Raw genomic sequence first — 19,195 nt, 5'->3', positions numbered from 1 at the left:
TATACTTGTCAATTATAGACCGTTCCGTAATTATTATAGAGCTTATAAGTCAAAGATCTGAAACTTCACAAGAGCTCTCTCGTTGTTATATTGGTTACGTACAAGCCTTTGAGGCAGGAAATCCGGGATCTATTCTGATCGGAGCTCACGTGGTTTGAATCCCACAGTAAGTCGTAGGAGCACGTTTCATATGGTCTTGCTGCTGAAAGGAACGTTAAACTAAATACAAATCAAACGGAGCAAAACATTGAGAGCATACACATATTCATATCTTGCTGTATATTGTGTCGCCTTAAGCGTTTAAAGATTTGGTTTCTGCTTATTTTCTGTTCAAAATTTTAGCAATTCCTATCGTAGAATATTGTTACCAAGAATTTAACATATTCTAAATTGCGTGAATAAATATGTATAATTTATATTTTTTAGGCATCATTTTAAAGAATCAAATTTAGATTATTACTTGCACTGTGTTCAGCACCTGGTCCCGGGTTCGATTTCCGACGATAGTACCTAACTTTGTATATAACTGAAAATCAGAACCAGAGCTGGACACTCGCACACACGCACACACAAAGTAAATGAGTGAACTACTGAATTACAGGAGACGTTTGTTATTGCTAGGGCATCTGCACACAGGTGACAAAACAGTTGCGTAACTATTTCATTTATGTATCCCATAGTCAACAACTTCACGAGGACAAAATAGTTTGGTCGCCGTATCTTGGTATAATGGCAATTGCAACAGGAAAGTTGCCGGACATTTGATATCACAATTTGGCTGGATATTGGATATAGTATAATGGACTTCGAAGAATGTCCTATTACTTCATTTTAATTCTAAATTTAAGAATAAATAAGAAAAGAAGATAAAAGTATATCCCTGGCTCATCCTGTACACAGTGAGACACTCCTGAAGGGTAAAAAACATACGTTAGACAGTGAACAAGGAAAAACAAATGGACTATTTGTGACATTTTAAAAAGAGCTAATAGTGACATTAATGTAAACACATATTATTTCTGTAGATTAGATTTCTGTAGAATACCTGTAAAACAATTAGCAATCAGATAACTTGATGACATTTAAGGCTGTCGCACACTGAAAGCATTTCGTCGCGCAACTATCTTGTTCCCTGGTTAAAAGCATTGGAATGTATGGGAGACGAAACAGTTGCACAACAGCTCAAAATGCACGGAAGTAAATGTCAGTTCGCACATCACTGAGAAAACTGTCACATCATTCATATCATAAATTGTCTTCCTGCCTTTTCTTTCAGCCCATGTCTACGTCTATCTGTTAGATGCCACCAGACAACCTGTTTACCAATTATTTTATACAGGTAATTAATGTAAAATATACATATTGTCAACCCCCCTTGTCGTGTCTTTAATAGCATGAACGTAGCTCAAAATGACAGGAAGGTCGTCCTCCTAACATTTTCTTTCAGCATTTCTGACACAGCATTATTTCTGTGTTTTTCTTCGTAATCACAACATTGCACATTAATACATGTGTACTTACATCTGACACAACCAGAACATAGACAACATAATTTTGTAATTTATTTCCTTAACCTAATTCTGCAATTACTTAACTCTGAGTTTTGTCTTTTAGTTCTTACACATTCATTTTATCTTTATTTGATCTAATTATTAAAATTTTTTTGAAAATAAAATTTATCTAACTTCAATCCCTCAACAATAAAATACATGTCTATCTTAATATCACTATTAGCCTTTCTTCACGAGGTATAGCTGTTTTTCTTTTTATTTATTTCTTTCTTACTGCTGGCTACTAGAGACAGTTCATCAAAGGTGATCATATTCATTCTACAATAGCTGAAGAATTTTGACGGATAATTGCGTGAATCACTCTATAGAGCGTAAAATTTTCCCTTCAGCAATCTTTCACTATGTATAGAATGGACCCAGTATTTTCTTTTTCATTTTTTCTTTCTAATTAGTATTAGCGTATAACCAATAGCACATTCTTCGAAGTAGTCTATATCGTACTGTGTGGAATATCTCGCCAAATTTTGATGTCAAATGTCCGGTAACATTTATGTTGCTGCCGATAGTGTACCAGAGTACCGGGACAAAGCGGTTTTATCTCCGTGAAGTTACTGACTGTAGGAGACAAAGTACATGCACAACAGTTTTGTCATCAGTGTTCGGAGGGTATAACTGATCTATCGCTCGTAACCGCTCTTTTCGCCAGCGTGCGAACTGCCATTTACTTCCATGCATTTTGAGCTGTTCTGCAACTGTTTCGTCTCCAATCTCCCACCTAGCTATCTTCCTGCTTTGAGACACCTCGGTGACTTTTCTGCTACTGCCATCGCAGTGTATGTGCACCCATAAGACTCAATGCATTTAGCCAGGGTGAAAAAAACATAGGATTACACGACAAGAAAAGGTTTACAGTGTGGGAGGACCTTAGACTACTACTTTTTTGATAACAATTCTTATTGTGTATACAAGGAGAGGTAGGAAAAACATCATTTTTTTGAGAAATTTCTCAATTATCTGAAGTACAAATCGTATTTGATTATTCAATTATGAGGCAACAACTCTCAGAAAAAAAAGTTAAAAAAAAAAAAACTTTGAAATTCCATTAAACAGAAACCACATTCTCCTTTCTATGAACATTAGCTTTGTTGTTTCAGCGATTTTATAGGATACCCTAGAATGTCGTTACATTCTTACTTTGTTCATTTCCATACGTCAATTTGTAGCAATAATAATAATAATAATAATAATAATAATAATAATAATAATAATAATAAACTTTAGTTATCGTATACATAATATCGGCCAGGGCTGAGATTCTCCGTCAGAGTTTGTATGGACTCGGAATAACATAAAACGTCTACCCAGCTTCGGTAAATATTTATCTTTTTAGAATATCTGCTAACGTCCACGTCGTTAATTTTGGATTCTCTTATCGGATCGTCGTTTATTGCTAAATGTTAGTAATATTAATATATCTTAATACAATCAAATTTTGCTCGTTTCTTTATGTTTCTGCATTAGTTTTGCATTTATATATAGGGTATACGAGAATTCGGATTCGATTCCTGATCGGAGAACATCTATGCACTAGGATAGTTCAGGTGCCATTTCAAACTGTAGGTCTCGTTCTATATGATTTTTCTGTCGAGAAATAATATACGTTGATGAGAAAGAAAGCTTGCCAAGTTTGAGAGGCAAAGACTGCTACCGAAATGTGCACTTTTATGGGTTGCAACGAAAAAGTAATGACTCTGTGTATTTGTTACCATGAAAATGGTTTAGATTTGTGTATTTAGTAAAATAATTGAAAAAAGAAAGACAGAAAATAAAATAATAAATGTTTTGAGGATTTGGTAGTTTGTCTATTTAAATAGAGTGTTTGTAAGCTGAATTTTATGACTAATGAATAAAATATTGAAATAAGGATGGAATTTTGTAGTTGCTACGGAATATTAAGATAGCAATAATAGAGGGTGTTTGATCACGAAGTTTCTACCAGGGGCGGATCCAGGGGAGCGATAGGGGCGATTGCTCCCCAAGAAGAGGAAGCTTTCTTATTTTATATATAAATAAAACCCATGCCAGAGTTTGGAGCTCTTAAAAGTAGCTCTAAGTAGCAGTATTACAACCCACCGCGCCCCCAAAAGTCCGTCCTGGATCCGCCTCTGGTTTCTACATCAGTATAATATCCATATTTCAAAAAGTAAAATTGCACATTTAGTTTTCCGTGCTTCTTCAGACACAGTTTTCTGACACACACCTATGAAAACGCTTTTAAGTTTTCCTCAAGTCCAATACAATAGAGAGGCCAACAAGAAGAATGTATTCAACCTTTCAAAAATATTCTATTTTGAAGGAAAGTCGTTAGGAAAACCCCGAGGAAAATCGTTAGAACGAGGAAACCTATATCAAAGTTCCATGAATCCAGTTGAAGATTTGGTTTCGAGAAAAAAAAAAGAAAAAAGAAAACTAACTATTTTTTAATTTAACCATAACTTCTTTATTACGTTCTCACATTGCTTCGATGAAATCAAGAATGAATGCAACTCAAGTTATCCTAAATCAGTGCTTGCCAATCTGGGGGCGCCCACTGAGGAGCGTGAAGAGCGACCAAAGGGACGCAAGTTACTCATAAAAACAAACTGTGAAATTATGAATAAAGCATCATTTGTAATGACTATATACAATTTAGCTTTAGCAAACTTCCCCAACGCTACAAGTTTGATATTTTGCCTTTGGTATGAGAAGGAGGAGGACGTAAATTATGTAGGGTATAGGACGAACAGCGCCAATTAAGCAAGTTTGATACCCAGTGTCCTATATGAGCAGAAAATTTGTGCCAACTAAAGTAAAATTGAATGTACGTGTTTGCTTTGCTCTGACTCGATGCCTATAGAAGACCATATTGGAAGTACTCCCATAAATATAATGAATTCATCTTTTTAATGGATATAATAAAATAATGCTATCTTCTAATATTCTTTAGGCAGAGCTTTACACGCGGTTTTAAGGTTATCTTTGTTAAATCCTACTGACTACCAGTTGTGCCAACCAATCTGAAAATTCCAATGACTCTGAGATACCTTGCCGTACTTCTTCTTTGACATAATATGGTATTTCATAATATTTCCTGAGGATTAGTATTGCAGTTGGTTTGATAGGAATAGTACTAATTCATTTCTTAATTGGTTGAATTACACGTATTATATCCTTAAATACTTAAGGAAACATATTTAGAAGTGTTTGAGATATGTCACTGACTGTTCCTAGTCTTGTCAATGACTGTTCCTTATTTTGTCTAAAAGAACCTCGTCAATTGGGACAGAATATGTCTAACCAGTTCCTTTCCATTACAATATTTCTTCAGAGCATTGTTACCAATTATTATTGACAATTGATTTTGCAACTTGCCCCAAGTTACTTGTCCTTCTATTTTACATAGCAAATGTAATGGAGTACCACCTATATTTTATTGTATTTGCATTTAACAAATGTGTTTCCGCTAGCTTTGATTAATTGATCCCTTCAGTGATGACTGTCAGTGGCGCCACTATATCTGTTTCAAATTCTATTGCTTGCTTATTGCAACATATTGAATTCTGTAGTTCGGCTAGCTTAAGAATTTTATGAGCTATTTTCACAATGTCTACTGTTTGGATTTTCATGTTTTGGTTGGATATGTTTGTATAGTTACCCTCGTCTCCAATATGTTAAATTATATTGCCTACAATTGCTGTCGCCCAGTTTGAAAAATTCACTGGTTCCCAGATACTTTGCCGTACTAACTAAGGTTAGAAGATCCCAAAGCATATCATCTTAGGTCCATAAACTGATATTTTTAATCAAAACAAATAAGTAAATAAAAAATAAATAAAAGTGTTAAACAAATATTTGCTCTGCATTATATTTTGCTTGTTCTCAGCGTTGTGACATACATACACTGTAAAAAGAGATTCAACTTACTAAATAAATGTCACGTTGATTTTTGGACGCTTCTGTACAATCGGCAGCAAAAAATGTGTATCGTTAGCATTCACGTTTCTCGACTTTGGCTTAGAATGCATACATAAAAATTGAATCGAGTTGTATTATACGCTTACACTACGAGAAACGTACTTACACTGGTAAGCTCGTCGTGATTGACGAAAGTTCAAACGTTTGTTGTACATTATTGTAATTCGTATACTGCTGAAGAGTATTTCATATTTGTTCAAGACAAATATTGCATCACTCTTTTACACAAAATGTATAATTTCAGAAAGTTAACCTTTATAACGTTGCTTTGAAAAAAAATGACAATCCAAAACCATCAGATTTTCAGAAGAACGATTTGAATGTTTGTTCTTCTGTATTTAATATGATATTTATGGCAAAATGGCACAATTGCTTCCTGCGGCGGAGGATGCGGGCTTCATTAGTGTTGGGTTTTACATGAAACTTTCCTACACTTAGCATGGGCCTATATCATTTTCGTTTTCATTTATTTTTTTTTTTCAGTATTGCAATGTAATCATTCACGTTACAACTGCAAAATTTGAACAGCAAGTGTACATAAGACACATAAATATTTATATAACGGTGTTATTATTTTTTTTTAAAGAAAGAAATCATTAGGACAATTTGTAATTTAATATGTCAATGAGGGTCATTTTTGAGTTGTGTCACTTTCCTATTAAAGAGGATGTGCGTGATTCAAGTACTTCCCCACACATTATTGTTAGGAAGAGTCAAACATTTTGGAGAGGGAGAGTCAAATACTATATCTATATAGTATTGATCCGGTGTTATTCTGCGCCAGAAAAGACGGTAAGTAATTCTTAAGTATTGTCACCTATGTTCTTAGAAAAAAATGAGAAGAATAGATAAAAAGAAAGAGTTGAGTAGTGTTTATTTTGTGTTTAAGGCCCCTTTCAGCAGCGAGGCTATATGAAACGGAATCTACTGATTAACATGGAGTCCAAACCACATGAACTCCCGCCGGGAATCAAACCCGGGTCTCCCACACCAATGACGTGTTCGCTAACCACTTAACCACAAAGGGTGAAAAGAAAGAGTAATGATGAAGTGTAAGCTCAAATATTTAGACTATATCAAACATTTCCCTTTTTAATAAGCACAGTTTTATTATGGATAGGTGCACACGATGATTTACGAAGTTTTGGAGGAGTGAAGATCCGATAGACCGCCCACGAGGTTTCGCCTCTGACGTTTTTTCGATGTCAGGATGCTGAATGTTGCTAAAATTGACAGTTAATTATCCCAAGAAAACGTTCTTCCTTCATTAATTGAATATGTAAATCTGTTCAACAAGCTTACAGTTGCCAGTCCACTTAGATTTCCATTTTTTCAAAAAAAAAAAGTGCTCATTAAAAGGAATAGGAGAATTATAAGCTATTAATCTTTTTCAATCTTCCCTTATATATATGGCTTTACTTTGATCTTCTGTGTGTTTTTTCTCTCTCTTTTCTTAGCCTTATATCCACAAAGTACAAGGAACAGCCGCTAGAGTGGGATCGAGTGCAATCACGTAGAGAAGACAGCTGTAGGGTAGATGATGGGTAGATATGATGAAGGGTAGATCTCCCGAGGGACAACTTGGAACCCCGCCGCACAGATAATCGTCCTTTACCCCCACTTCATTACTTCGTTAAACAATATTCTCCAAATCCGGGAAGGGAACTGTCGTGTCCTCCCATCGGAAGCGACATTAATTTCCAACGAGGTTTTGTTTCTCCCAGTTCTCTTGTCCCGCTCATTAGAGAAGCCGCCGACTTCACACAAGGGCGCAGTAAGTATCTCAATGCCAGTTACTGTCAACGTTCGTGATTGAAGTTCCTCCCCTAAACTCAGCACTCTCGCGAAACGCGTATTTCAGCCTGCAATGTTCTAAGGAAGGAACGACAATAATTATATATTTCACTAGTACCAATATAATGATAATAATAATGATTAAATATACAATTGTTACGAGTTTAAAACAATATAATATTGCAATTAGGTTACAAGACTTAGCTGTTAATATGGGACTAAAATTATAGGTATTAATATTATTTACTTTCACTCCCAGTGAAATTCATGTGTATCACAGACTTTTGGAATGATATGCAGCATAGAAGTTTTTCATGTGTGTTTTATGATCGGATATCCCACTAGTTTCTCATGTATGACATATATTTGATGCTAATATTTAGGTTTTCTGTGTTTTCTTCTCAAGAGCTACAGGATGAATATTATCTATTCAATAGACATTTACTCTCTTTTAAAAAAATAAAGCGAATGGGCTAATGTTATTACCGATTTTAAGGTATAACAAAGGAATTATAGGGATACTTTGACTGGCATTCAGCACACTTGCGTTTTCTTCTTTCTCTTAGGCCGGTTGCATATTGACCAGAGGAAGGCCAACCAAACCGAGATAGAAGGAGGTGGCGAGAGTACAGAGGGAGATTCCTGAGTACATTGACTGCGTGTCTCTGTTTAAAAGTTCAAGAAGCATTTGTCTGAAACGTGCTCGCTCACAGTACTGAGCCTCGGCTAGGCTGTCCTGTCATCTGGTCGATATACGGCCCGCCTTAGTTCGGGAACTGTTCTAATATGTTTTACTTCTAATCAACTCGATATCCAGTAGTGTTATCTTGCTGTTTTTCTTCTAATCAACTAAGTCGTAGGTTAACATTAGTACACATCGGCTGTAGTGGCTACGGAGTTACATATCTAAAAGTATACAGTGAACTGTTGCTCACACACAATTATGCTTTATCCAGTGTTAAAGTCTGTTAAAGTCTACTGTTAATTGTGTTACAGTTTGCGCCCTACCGTATTGTATCAACCTCGACAGTCAAGAACGTCCAATATATTTAATGAGGTGCTACACCGCACTTCTTGTGATTTGGATCTGGTTTCACCGCTCTTTTCCCAACTTTGAAAGACACTACTGTTTAAGCTTGCGAATACGTACCCGACAAGTCATATTGTTTTCGAGATGTTCGTTCCCAGCTATCTGGTCATCACAGTCTGGCCCCTATCAAACTCACATATATTGTTGACCTTTCCCATTCTACACATAGGTATCACACTGACTGATCGAGTGAGATTCCTCTTACTGTCAGACGAGCGGTTCTGCTGAGAGCTCTATCTACGCATGTATATGGATAGATAGATAATGGGCGCATTTGAGAACCTGCTTGAAAACAGCACACTGCATATAGATTGCAATAAATACACAGTAATACATACTGCAATGAATAATAAATAGGATATTTGAGCACCAAAAGTAAAAACGAATAAACATAAATTTATCAGTAAATAGATTCACTTTTCGCGTCAGTATTTACTTTTTATATGGTTGCCAGCTGAAATACCCGGCATTGCATGAGAATAATAGTTTCGTGGAAAATATTTGAAAATATATTTGAACCTGTTTCCTTCCTTGAGATGCATATTGAAATTAAAACGAAATTAAGATAACTCAGTTCCACTCAAATGCTAACTGCTAACTACATTTTAGAATACACATCGGATGATGTAGTCGCTATTCTTTGCGGAAAATCTTTTTTTTTTTTCCCTTAGGATAAGCACTTCAATCAAAGTGAAATGTTTAAAACCCAGGTCGACTCAAGGAACATATTCAAAAATTAATTTAGAATGAATCGAATGTTTTTTTTTTTTTTACATTCGCCATTTGACGAATACAAAACGGGATTGAGATATTGAGAAAATTGCCTCCTCTCCCTAAAAGCTGAATTCAAAAAAAAAGAAAAGAAAAAAAGAAAGAAAGAAAAAGAAAAAGAAAAAAAAGCCAGAAGCAAATGAATCCTTATTTATAATGAGGAGTTAAAATACTGAGTATCATGAGAAGCTTCTGAGATACTACACTTTTGACATATAGTTTTAACCCCCCCCCCCATCTAAAGATACATATTTTAATGAAATTGACATCACAAAAGTTCAGCTCAAGGACAATCGCCCCAGTTTTAGAATATTCGTTTCAAACGGCTTAACGGTTTTCGTGGGATGACGAGAGAGATAACGTCGATATTAATATGTAGAAAAATAAAAATAAAAGTGTCCTTTTCTCCCTTAAAAGAGGAGCTTTCGAAAACATTGACATACTTGTCCACTTGTTTCTAATAATGAGTTTACATATTTAGTTTCATCTTCTCTTCCTCTATTTTCGGCATAATATTTAAACCATCTTTTCTTTTTTTTTTCCTCCTTGGTTCCTTAGAACACACAAAAAAACTAAATAGTTTATGGTCCCTTCCAGACTATGGTCTCTTCGATATAGTTAGAAGTGTGCCAAACCAAGGGTATAGATCTGTATACCGACAGACAAACATTCATTTTTATATATAAATTTGCTTTTAGATAAATAATTTGCTATTCTATTCTTTACAATATTTTCACTTGTAGCAGTGGTTTCCAAATTACATATGTTGCCATTACGACAGTACTCCACTAAAATATGAGACAAAATAATACTGGCGACAATTCAAGTATTGTCTTCCGGAACGTTGGAAGTTGCAAAACAAAGAAGTTAAATTCGAGAAAAATGAAATCCTTGCCATCAAACGATATTAATATGGCATTTTTTGGTGAAGTCGCCCGTTCTTCAGGCATGAGTTATGAGCTACTAAGAATACAAAGCGATTTCGTATTCTGTTTTCTGCTGGATATATTCAAAATAGGGAGGACAATATTTCTACCCTGCAAACAATTGTGAATGCGGAAAGCAACTAAAGAAAGGAAGAAAATCTATATTTACCATTCTGTTCAGAAGCGCATGCAGATGGTATGGTAGTGCCAGGCAGCGAGAAAGAAGATCACTTAAGCTCTCTGTCCATGTCAACTGATACCGCAAAGCTTGTGGTTAGTAAAAAGCAACGCACTTTACGTCAGAATTTCAACTTAAGGGTACAGATTGCCTACAAAATGTGCTCTGTGAGTCTCTATCTTCCATTTCGTAGCACGTGGTCACACCAATGGGTTCTATAAAAATGAGTCTCATTCCCAGACACGACATAGATTGCATATTAAAGCTGTTAGGATTCTTTTTCATTCGGTCCATTTACGTTAAAAAAAAATATTATAAGTGGAAGCATCCCAACATTCAGAGCTAACACTGAACGCTGGTAGACGAGAAAGAAAGGTGAACAGAAGAACAAATATTCTGATGGAAATTGCTGTTCTTCATGTTACTATCCGTTAGTCATTCTTATAATATTTCATTTTCTCTTTATGCTGGAACCTTTTATTCCTTTTACATGATAAAAACCGATTCAACCAATATCTAATCCTTTGGCTAAAATATAACATGTAAGTGAATAATCGTATATCTTAAACACAACAACATTGTAATATATCTTTCAAATCGTATTTGTCATTTTTATTAGCAGAAAGCAGTCATAATTATTTCTTCTTCCACTTTTTTCATAGAGGGAACGCAGTGGCTCAGTGGTAGAACGTTCACCTCTGGTGTATGAGGTTCCTGGTTCGATTCCAGCTCGGGCCAAGTGTGATGAACAAACATTGCGTGTGTGGATTTTGTCGGGATTATCCCGTTTCCTTCCACTTTATTCTTCCCATACTATTCATTTCTCATCATCACCGTCCCCTTTACTCTAGACGGCATATTCATGAGACATAAAACTGAAAGATTTTATTTTTTTCTTTCATGCATAATTCATCTTAGCTCAGTCCGGCACGAAATCCAAACACTTCGAATGGTATCTTAATAAACCTTCCTAGCCCGTTTTATGTTCATTTTGGACAAGCACCAAAAACGATTAAAAAAAAATGTTTACTTATTTTAATTATACTGAGAAATATCCATTCTCCGGACAGCGGCGTATTGTACAAATATACGGAATCCTCTTGCTTACTACATAAATCAGTATGGAGCATACGTTATCCAACTAGATACGCACTGACCTTAGATGTTACATCATGCCGTTGCAGGATGTCTGCAATCTAACAGTTTTCCGTATATCACATGCATATAATTATGTTAAATTCCTCAGCTATATATTATACACGTCAATTTTTGTGAGATCCTGACCGCCTATATTGTTTCATACGGAAAGTACGTATAGATGGAACACTTATACGGAAAGTATTATAAAACATGCGTTTTCAGCTATACCTCTGCTGTACGATAAATCCAAAAACTACAGGAATTACGCATGTAATCTACCTTTTTAAGTATGCCACCTACATTTTTTCTGAGTGTGAAATATTCGAATATCAAATTTCATATATATATATAGCCTCAAGGGATTCCAAGACATGGACATCGTAAGAATATTATAACAATTGCAACCTCCACACATTTTCATCCTACTGTGCTTTTTTGACTTCTAGGTGAAACATCTAAAACGCTGTAACTGATATTTAATTATGTCAATGAAAAGTCTGAATGCCAAATTTAGTTCTCTCAAGGCGTTACACTGGCCATCCACGGCTCATTGCCAGTGATGGAAAAGGTGCTGAATACCATCCAATTGTACATGGCTCAGAATTGTGTCCCAGATCTTGCCAAGATGATATTGGAAAAATATTTTTCTTGGAAAATGTTCCCCACGAAATGATGTCTTCATTTTGGGGACGAGATTGTAGTTACACGGACCAAGATTAGGAGATTGGATGTGGTGAAACCTCCCATCCCAAACGCGGTAAAACAACTCCTAACAATGTTCACTCTGTGAGTTATCACATTGCCATTTAGCATAATGACGTTATCCAATAGTTCTATCCTTCGCTTGGTAACAAACCAGAACATCCACTTCAAGGTACTGTACATAGGGAGTTAAAACGCTGCTCTATTTGAAGCCGTCCACTCGTTTACTACTGTTTCCTAGAGTAGAGTACGCGTACGTACTGCTTGCTAATTCTAGACTGCGCGGGAGAAACAGTAGAGGTAAAAAAATACAGGTTTTCAAGAGGCATTTTTTTTAAAAAATTATTATTTTACCAAGCATAAGTATGAAGCACTTATACTAACAGTACAAATATGCGATTATTTAACTAACTCACGTTTAGAATTTACTTACATAAAGTTAACCGGAGGTGGAGCATGATTTATAGATCTCCAATTTTGGCTTAGCTCTGGTCAGTTTATGACATGCTGTTCCTCCCGTGTAGTCTAGAATTCTTCATGGTAATCTGGTGCATTTATATCGCGAAGATCTGCTATTTTAAGTACTCACGTTGAAAGGGAATCCTCATATGCATTCCCGAGCACTGCCACTCATTGACTGAAATGAGTTCATCCTTACACCCACTATTCTTTGCTCACATTTCTTCTGGTGGTCATATTTGGAAGTACACGCTACACACTTTCAAATATATAACTTAGATTTTTCGTGTTCTATGTAGTTGACGAGAAAAAAAAAGTTTTCATAACTTATAAATCAGACTTCTGTACATGGAGAATTACAATAACAATATCCAAAGCTGTATTTTAAACATGGCCGGTTGAAGCAGAACAATCTCTGATACTGTAGGAAGAAAGAAGAAACTAAGGAAGAAACTTACACATCTTAAGAGGCCTAATCACTGCGAAATTAAAATACCGCTAATTATATAGTAATTACGTGATATCTTCTAATAGATAAAAGATAATCGAAATGTGAAACAAGGGCGCCCTAGAAAATATTATTTTACATGAGATACCGTTATCACGAGTCACCTTAGTAGCTTTCCGTTTGTAGCCATTTAGAAACGCGAAAATAAATTTCGATTTTCTAAGTGGCTGTAAATCGAAAACAATAGATAAGTGAGTCGTGATAACAATATATCATGTAAAATAATATTGACTAGGACGCTCTTGTTCCACTTTTCGATTATATTTTATCTATTTAACGATATCACATAATTATTGTAAAATTAGCGGTATTTTAATTTCTCCGTGATTAGGCCTCTTAAGAAACTCAACGAAAACAAACATAAAATAATCAAAATATTTTAACTGTTGTCATCCAGAATTAGCTGAATGCCACAAGTAAGCAAGAAGGTAAAGTTTATTTTAGTGTCATTGCACATAATAGTGTAGGATTAAGACAAACTTCAATTCAATATTATTGCATAAACATTAAGGTAGGCCTACGTTAGCTACATTTTCCCACGAGGTATATTTTACTTTAAATTTTGTGTAAGTTTCAATGCGTTATACAAACATGAAAACGGGATACTTTACGTGCGCAATCCAATCCATTATATAACATAAGTGCAAAATAAACAAAATAAAGCACGAAGCAATTATAATACAATATTGTAAAACCGATTAATACATAAGTAAGCTTTAGGCACACCACATCATTGGAAAGTGAAGTTGAATTTTTCCAAAGCGTAAATACATAATGCGAGCTATCACAAGCACCATTACCTGTAGGTAGAAATTGCGTTAATTCTTTTAGCCCACTTGGTCTTGTAAAGGTTAACATCACCTATAAATTTGTTTGACATGCAATTTGTATGTTAAGCATACTACTGTAACATACATAAATGACGGATCTGTTTTTATGGTTTTACTTTTTAATACATTTTTTTCTGTCAAATTAGGCGTATTTAAAGTGATCAGCTATACTCTATGCAATTTACATTGCAGTATACTTTTGTGGGGGTAATTAGATAATTCTGACTATCTTTTCACCAAGAGATTTCCTGGGACCTTTTGTAATGCGCTCCGTATATGCAGAAAATATTCCCAGTACTCAAATAATTGCTGTCTGAACATCTCAGTGATATACAGTGATTTTACACGAATTAAATGGTCAGTTTCTATTGGGTAGCAAGAAAGAGATTATTTCTTAATGTGTGAAGATTTGTCCTGACGAATATCAACTGAGTTCATTTCGATGTAATGTTCCTAAATTTAATTAGTATAGTATAATGTTGATCTTTTTAAATTCTTTCCAAAGCTTTCCTTTAGAAAGTAGACAAAGGTTATTTTTGGTCGCATACAACATTAACTTCAGTACTTTCAATGATTTTGAATATTCTTAATATGTTAGTTGGGTAAATAGATAAACTAGAATCAAACAATTGTTTGTGCTTCCTTTGGATTGGCTCAAGAATTCATCAGTTAACACTTGAAATGAACATGTGTTTCTCATTTTCTTCGCATGTCCATGCAGTGAATTCCCATTAAACGAGATTAAAAGAATTTCTTGTCTTGGCGACGACTACAAATCATCTTGCATTTAGCGTGAGTTCACATCATCCGTTGTTCCCCGTCCGATAAAAAAAATCAAATGAGGATCTTTTCACATTTATCCGGACATTTTACGGATGGAAAATGTTGGTAAGTAGTTGAGGTTGGCACATGCCTCCCACATTCTCATTCCACAAATTATTCAGTAGACATTCAATTTCTTATTCAACCTCCTCCCTTAGTCTAAAAAGTAATGTTAAATTAAACATTTTATTTCATTTCATTTCCTTACTTACATCAAATTAAAAAAGAAAACAATAACAACAACAAAAGAACACAAAACTTGTTTCAAGTGGCGTGTAACGCCTCAGTGTACATGAATTCTCCACTATCTTTTTAACTATTTGGACTAAAATTTATCGCACAATCATTTTAAAGCTTGTTTGTATTTTGGAAACGATGCAAACCATGGTAAAACACACAAATTTGAATAATCAGAGGCTAGATAATTGGTTTGTTAATGTATAGGTTATCAGTGTCAAAAATAATGCTCTGATTGCGTTTTACTTTCGTATGCAAATAGAAGCTTGATTTTTCTAATGTTTTCTAATGTTTATAGAGGGAATTTGACTACGGGCCTATGATATAAAGTACTCTCCAACTACCTCCATAAAAATTGTTGCGTGAGTACCTTAGGATTCTAAAACATGTATTTTTTTGGATAGAGCACATACTAGTCCCTAAGTGAAGTCTTGACCCGACTACAGTAGTTGCCATAGTTTTGGAGCTATGAATCTTTAAAATTATTTTTTTCATGTTTTCGGCAGCCCATAACACGTAAACTATGAGGTTTTCACCCTATGTTTATTAGAACTTTTTTGTTTGTTTCATTTTCAGGAATCACTCCTCTCCTTTTGTACAACGAATCTAGCGCCATACTGTATACATATGTATGCATATGTATATAGCTATATGAACTTGGATTTTAACGCTACCGGGAGTGTAATTATTAATCTCAGCAACATCGAGAACTACGAATTTAACATTAATATCGATCGTTTTCGATTATTTTCTTACTCAATTGTCTTTCCACCTCCGCAGGAGTGTTAACAGGGATTAACTTAGACTTAAATGCTATAGCGAGTGCCACCAATCAACTTAAGGACCCCGAAAACAATTGATTCGATACTGGTATCGGCCCCCTTTTATTATTTTTTTCCATATCATCAGTCTCTCCCCTACCAGAATTATTAACGGAGGCAGAACTTGAATTTAAATGGCATTGGGGGTGTCGCTATTTTTCATAGCGGCCTCGCAAGCTATGGACTCCATACTAATATCTGTCGTTTTTGTCATTTTATAAGTTGTCCCCTTCTATTCTCTCTAGGTATGCTAGGGAATGTTACCCCTATAACTGCTGAACTTGAAATTAAAGGACATCACAACTGCCACCAATTAACTTAAGGATCCCGACAGCTATGAGTTCGACACTAATATCGTTCGTTCCTTTTTATTGTTGTTATGTCTGCCAATTCCACTTCTCCTAGGAGTGCTAAGGAGGTCTTGCACTCACTGGAGGTTGAAATTGAACTTTAAGGGCATCAGGATTGTCACCAATTAACTTAGCAATGCTGGAAACTAATAAATAGAAACTAATATTGGTCGTTTTTGATATTTTTGCATGCCACCATTTCACACGTTTGTGTTAATGGGAACTCCACTTGAACTTAAATGGCATAGAATGTGTCACTATTTATCTACGCGACTCCGAAAACTACACTGAGAGTAAAAAATATAGGTGGCGCACTTAAAAAGGTAGGTTACATGTCTAATTCGTCTAGTTTTTGGACTTAACGTACAGCAGACGTACAACTGAAAACGCATGTTTTATAATACTTTTCATATAAGTGTTCCATCTATACGTATTTTCCGTATAAAACAATATAGGAGATCAGGATACGTTCCATCACTACCGGTGTGATGTAACTGTTCACAAGTATCTTCAATGTTGTTTTGTAAGTCGGCAAGTGTGTCAATAAAAAAGTTGTAAAAAACATTTTTGAGGTGTCTCCAAACCCAAAAATCAAGAGGAAGCAAATCCGGTGATCTGGGAAACCAAGTCATAGGGCCACTGTGACCTATTCAGCTCCTATCATTATCCCGGTAGGGAGGTGTGAAGTTCCTTTCCCCCACATTCGAAACTGTCTAGTTCCGCCCCTGTCGACTTCCGGACTATGTGTCAAATAAACTTTTTTGGTGTAAGGAATCTGTGGTTTCATTTTTCGCCATTACTTTTGAGACACCCTCTATTGCCCTGAAATAGTAAGTTGGTAAATCTGGTAAAGCGAAAGACAAACATCTTTAAAATAAGAAATACGCACTATTGTATTAATAATTACTTGTAATAACATTTCTCACAGTATGAGTTAAGCAGCTAACTTCAATTGTTTAATATTTAAAGTAATTAAGGGAATATCATAAACGCATATATTAGAGATTAATATCAGTTAATCTAGAAAAAAAGGGCGAGGATTAATATTAAATGTGTATTGAATTGATTATTTCCACTATGAAAGAAATATTGCAAATTGGGAACTTTAAAAGAGCTAGAAATGGTGTATTGGAGTTAGAATAAATCATTATAAAATATGTTTAAGTCTTAGGTAAAGAAGCTGCTCTTGCAATTTTTTTCATATATTTTGATTTAAATTTTGGTACTAAAGTAACAATGCAATCATAATAACATATAATAATTTTAACACAACACGCATAATGAGAGTAACTTTGCAGAGATGGTTACATTTTAATTTCTTACTTTTAAAAAAAATATGGTTTCATTTTACATCGTAGGAATTCATATATTACGTGTTTTGCTAATTTCATTATAAAATTTACAAGTTAATAACAGCAGCACAATAAGGACTTTTTTAAATTTTAAATTATATTATTACGCTGTTATAATTAATCACCTCATCTGCGAAGCTACATCTCAAACTAATTTAATGTGTGTAAGAACCTCACCTGTGTTTGATAAGGGTAATATTTGACATCGCCCAACAGAGCACCTATAGAGGTCAATTCCCTGGCAAGCGCAATCAGCGCTGGTGACACACTTCTGGCTTTCTATCTCCGTACACTTTGGCTGCAAAGTAAAGTATTTACGTTGAATTTCTCAGTTCTTTCGATTGTTAAGGTAAGTTTAGTAAGTCTCGTTTACTTTTTGTTAGTAGTAATTTAAATTGAAGTTTGTTTGACTTCTTTAAAATAGAAGGGAATATGGGCTTAGAAGTTCATTTTTTAACGTATTTTTTATGTCGTCAATGATTTTATTATAAGTTTTAAGTGCAGTTACAACATACATAGTACATACAATATTTATTGTAAACGAAACAATAAGTTCAAAGAAATATCTGTCAAATAATAGATGATCATGGTAAATTAATATACAATTAATAAAGGCATAGGGCAAACACATAGATAGAGAATTTTGTACAATTACTAAAGAAAATATTCACCAGCTTTGCACTTCACATTTGTGTATATACATAAAATGTGTGTGTCCAAATCTAAATTGTTCGATACTTCAGACAATTATCGATATTTATGAAAGCGTTAAATATATTTAACAGTTGAAAGAATTGTAAGAAAAATATATAAGAATTGTAAGAAATCTTTAGGGGGCCTTACACGCAAATGAGCGAAGAACAATTTCGATCATAACCAGGCAAGAATTTCGAAAATAAATCCCTTTAATAGCCAAATGCGATATTTATTTTAGCGAAAATATGAAATAAATACAAATTCAAAATAAATAGATATATTGGTAATTTAACGTTCTTTACCTGTCTCCTTGAAATACAGTTCTTAAAAAGGTTCAATTTCATCTTGCTATTAAATTGTATATTTTCTTCTACTTTGTGTTAGAGCTTTTTTGTTTTGTTTGGTGTCAAGTGTCACTTTGCTACTATATTAATCGGTCGAGTTCTCTGTATGTGATCCACTAGTGTTAAATTTAATGTAGTAATTACAAAAATCTACTTGCAAATTGCATCACACGTGTTTTAACTTTGTGTAGCAGCATTGCAATACAGACAAACATGCGACTTGTTGGACCACACTATAAATTTCCTGACCACTACAACTCAATGTCTATGCTCTCCAAATTCCAGCCCATTGAAAACTTGCAGTTTTACAGTAGGAAGAGTCCTCTTTCTTAATACTCGACTACGAATATGCATTATATTACGTTATGTCGACAAAGATCTTCCGAAATTTTGTCAAGACACTAATATTGGTCATTTTTGATCATTATTATATATAATTCCCCTCCCCCTCCTCCGTGCTGCGGCACACGGCATCAGAATTGTCACTATGAATCTCAGCTATACCTAAAACTATGGATTCGGCACTAATATTAATCATTTTCGATCATCTTTAAATGTTTATCCCCTTCCTCTACGTTGTACCCTCCCCCTCCCCAACTATCAGGGCAGAACTTGGATGAAACAGCATCAGCAGTGTCACTGTTTCTCTC

At 34.8% G+C, this 19,195-nt stretch overlaps 1 protein-coding gene across 3 annotated transcripts in view; it reads right to left on the bottom strand.

The window, feature by feature from the left end:
• LOC145688260 (uncharacterized) overlaps positions 1-19,195 on the bottom strand; it is a 627,005-nt gene that overhangs the window by 193,971 nt on the left and 413,839 nt on the right. For 2 of the 3 annotated variants that reach the window (XM_081762232.1, XM_081762231.1), the window contains one exon: positions 17,683-17,803. The exons of the other annotated variant lie outside the window; for it this stretch is intronic. In XM_081762232.1, coding sequence (XP_081618358.1) covers positions 17,683-17,803 — 121 coding nt within the window. The remainder of the gene's footprint in view (positions 1-17,682; positions 17,804-19,195) is intronic. 3 annotated transcript variants of the gene reach the window in all.

The sequence above is a fragment of the Thermobia domestica genome, chromosome 6, assembly GCF_964235325.1.
Source record: "Thermobia domestica chromosome 6, izTheDome1.hap1.1, whole genome shotgun sequence".
Lineage (NCBI taxonomy): Eukaryota > Metazoa > Arthropoda > Insecta > Zygentoma > Lepismatidae > Thermobia > Thermobia domestica.
This window is presented reverse-complemented; position numbering and strand designations above follow the sequence as displayed.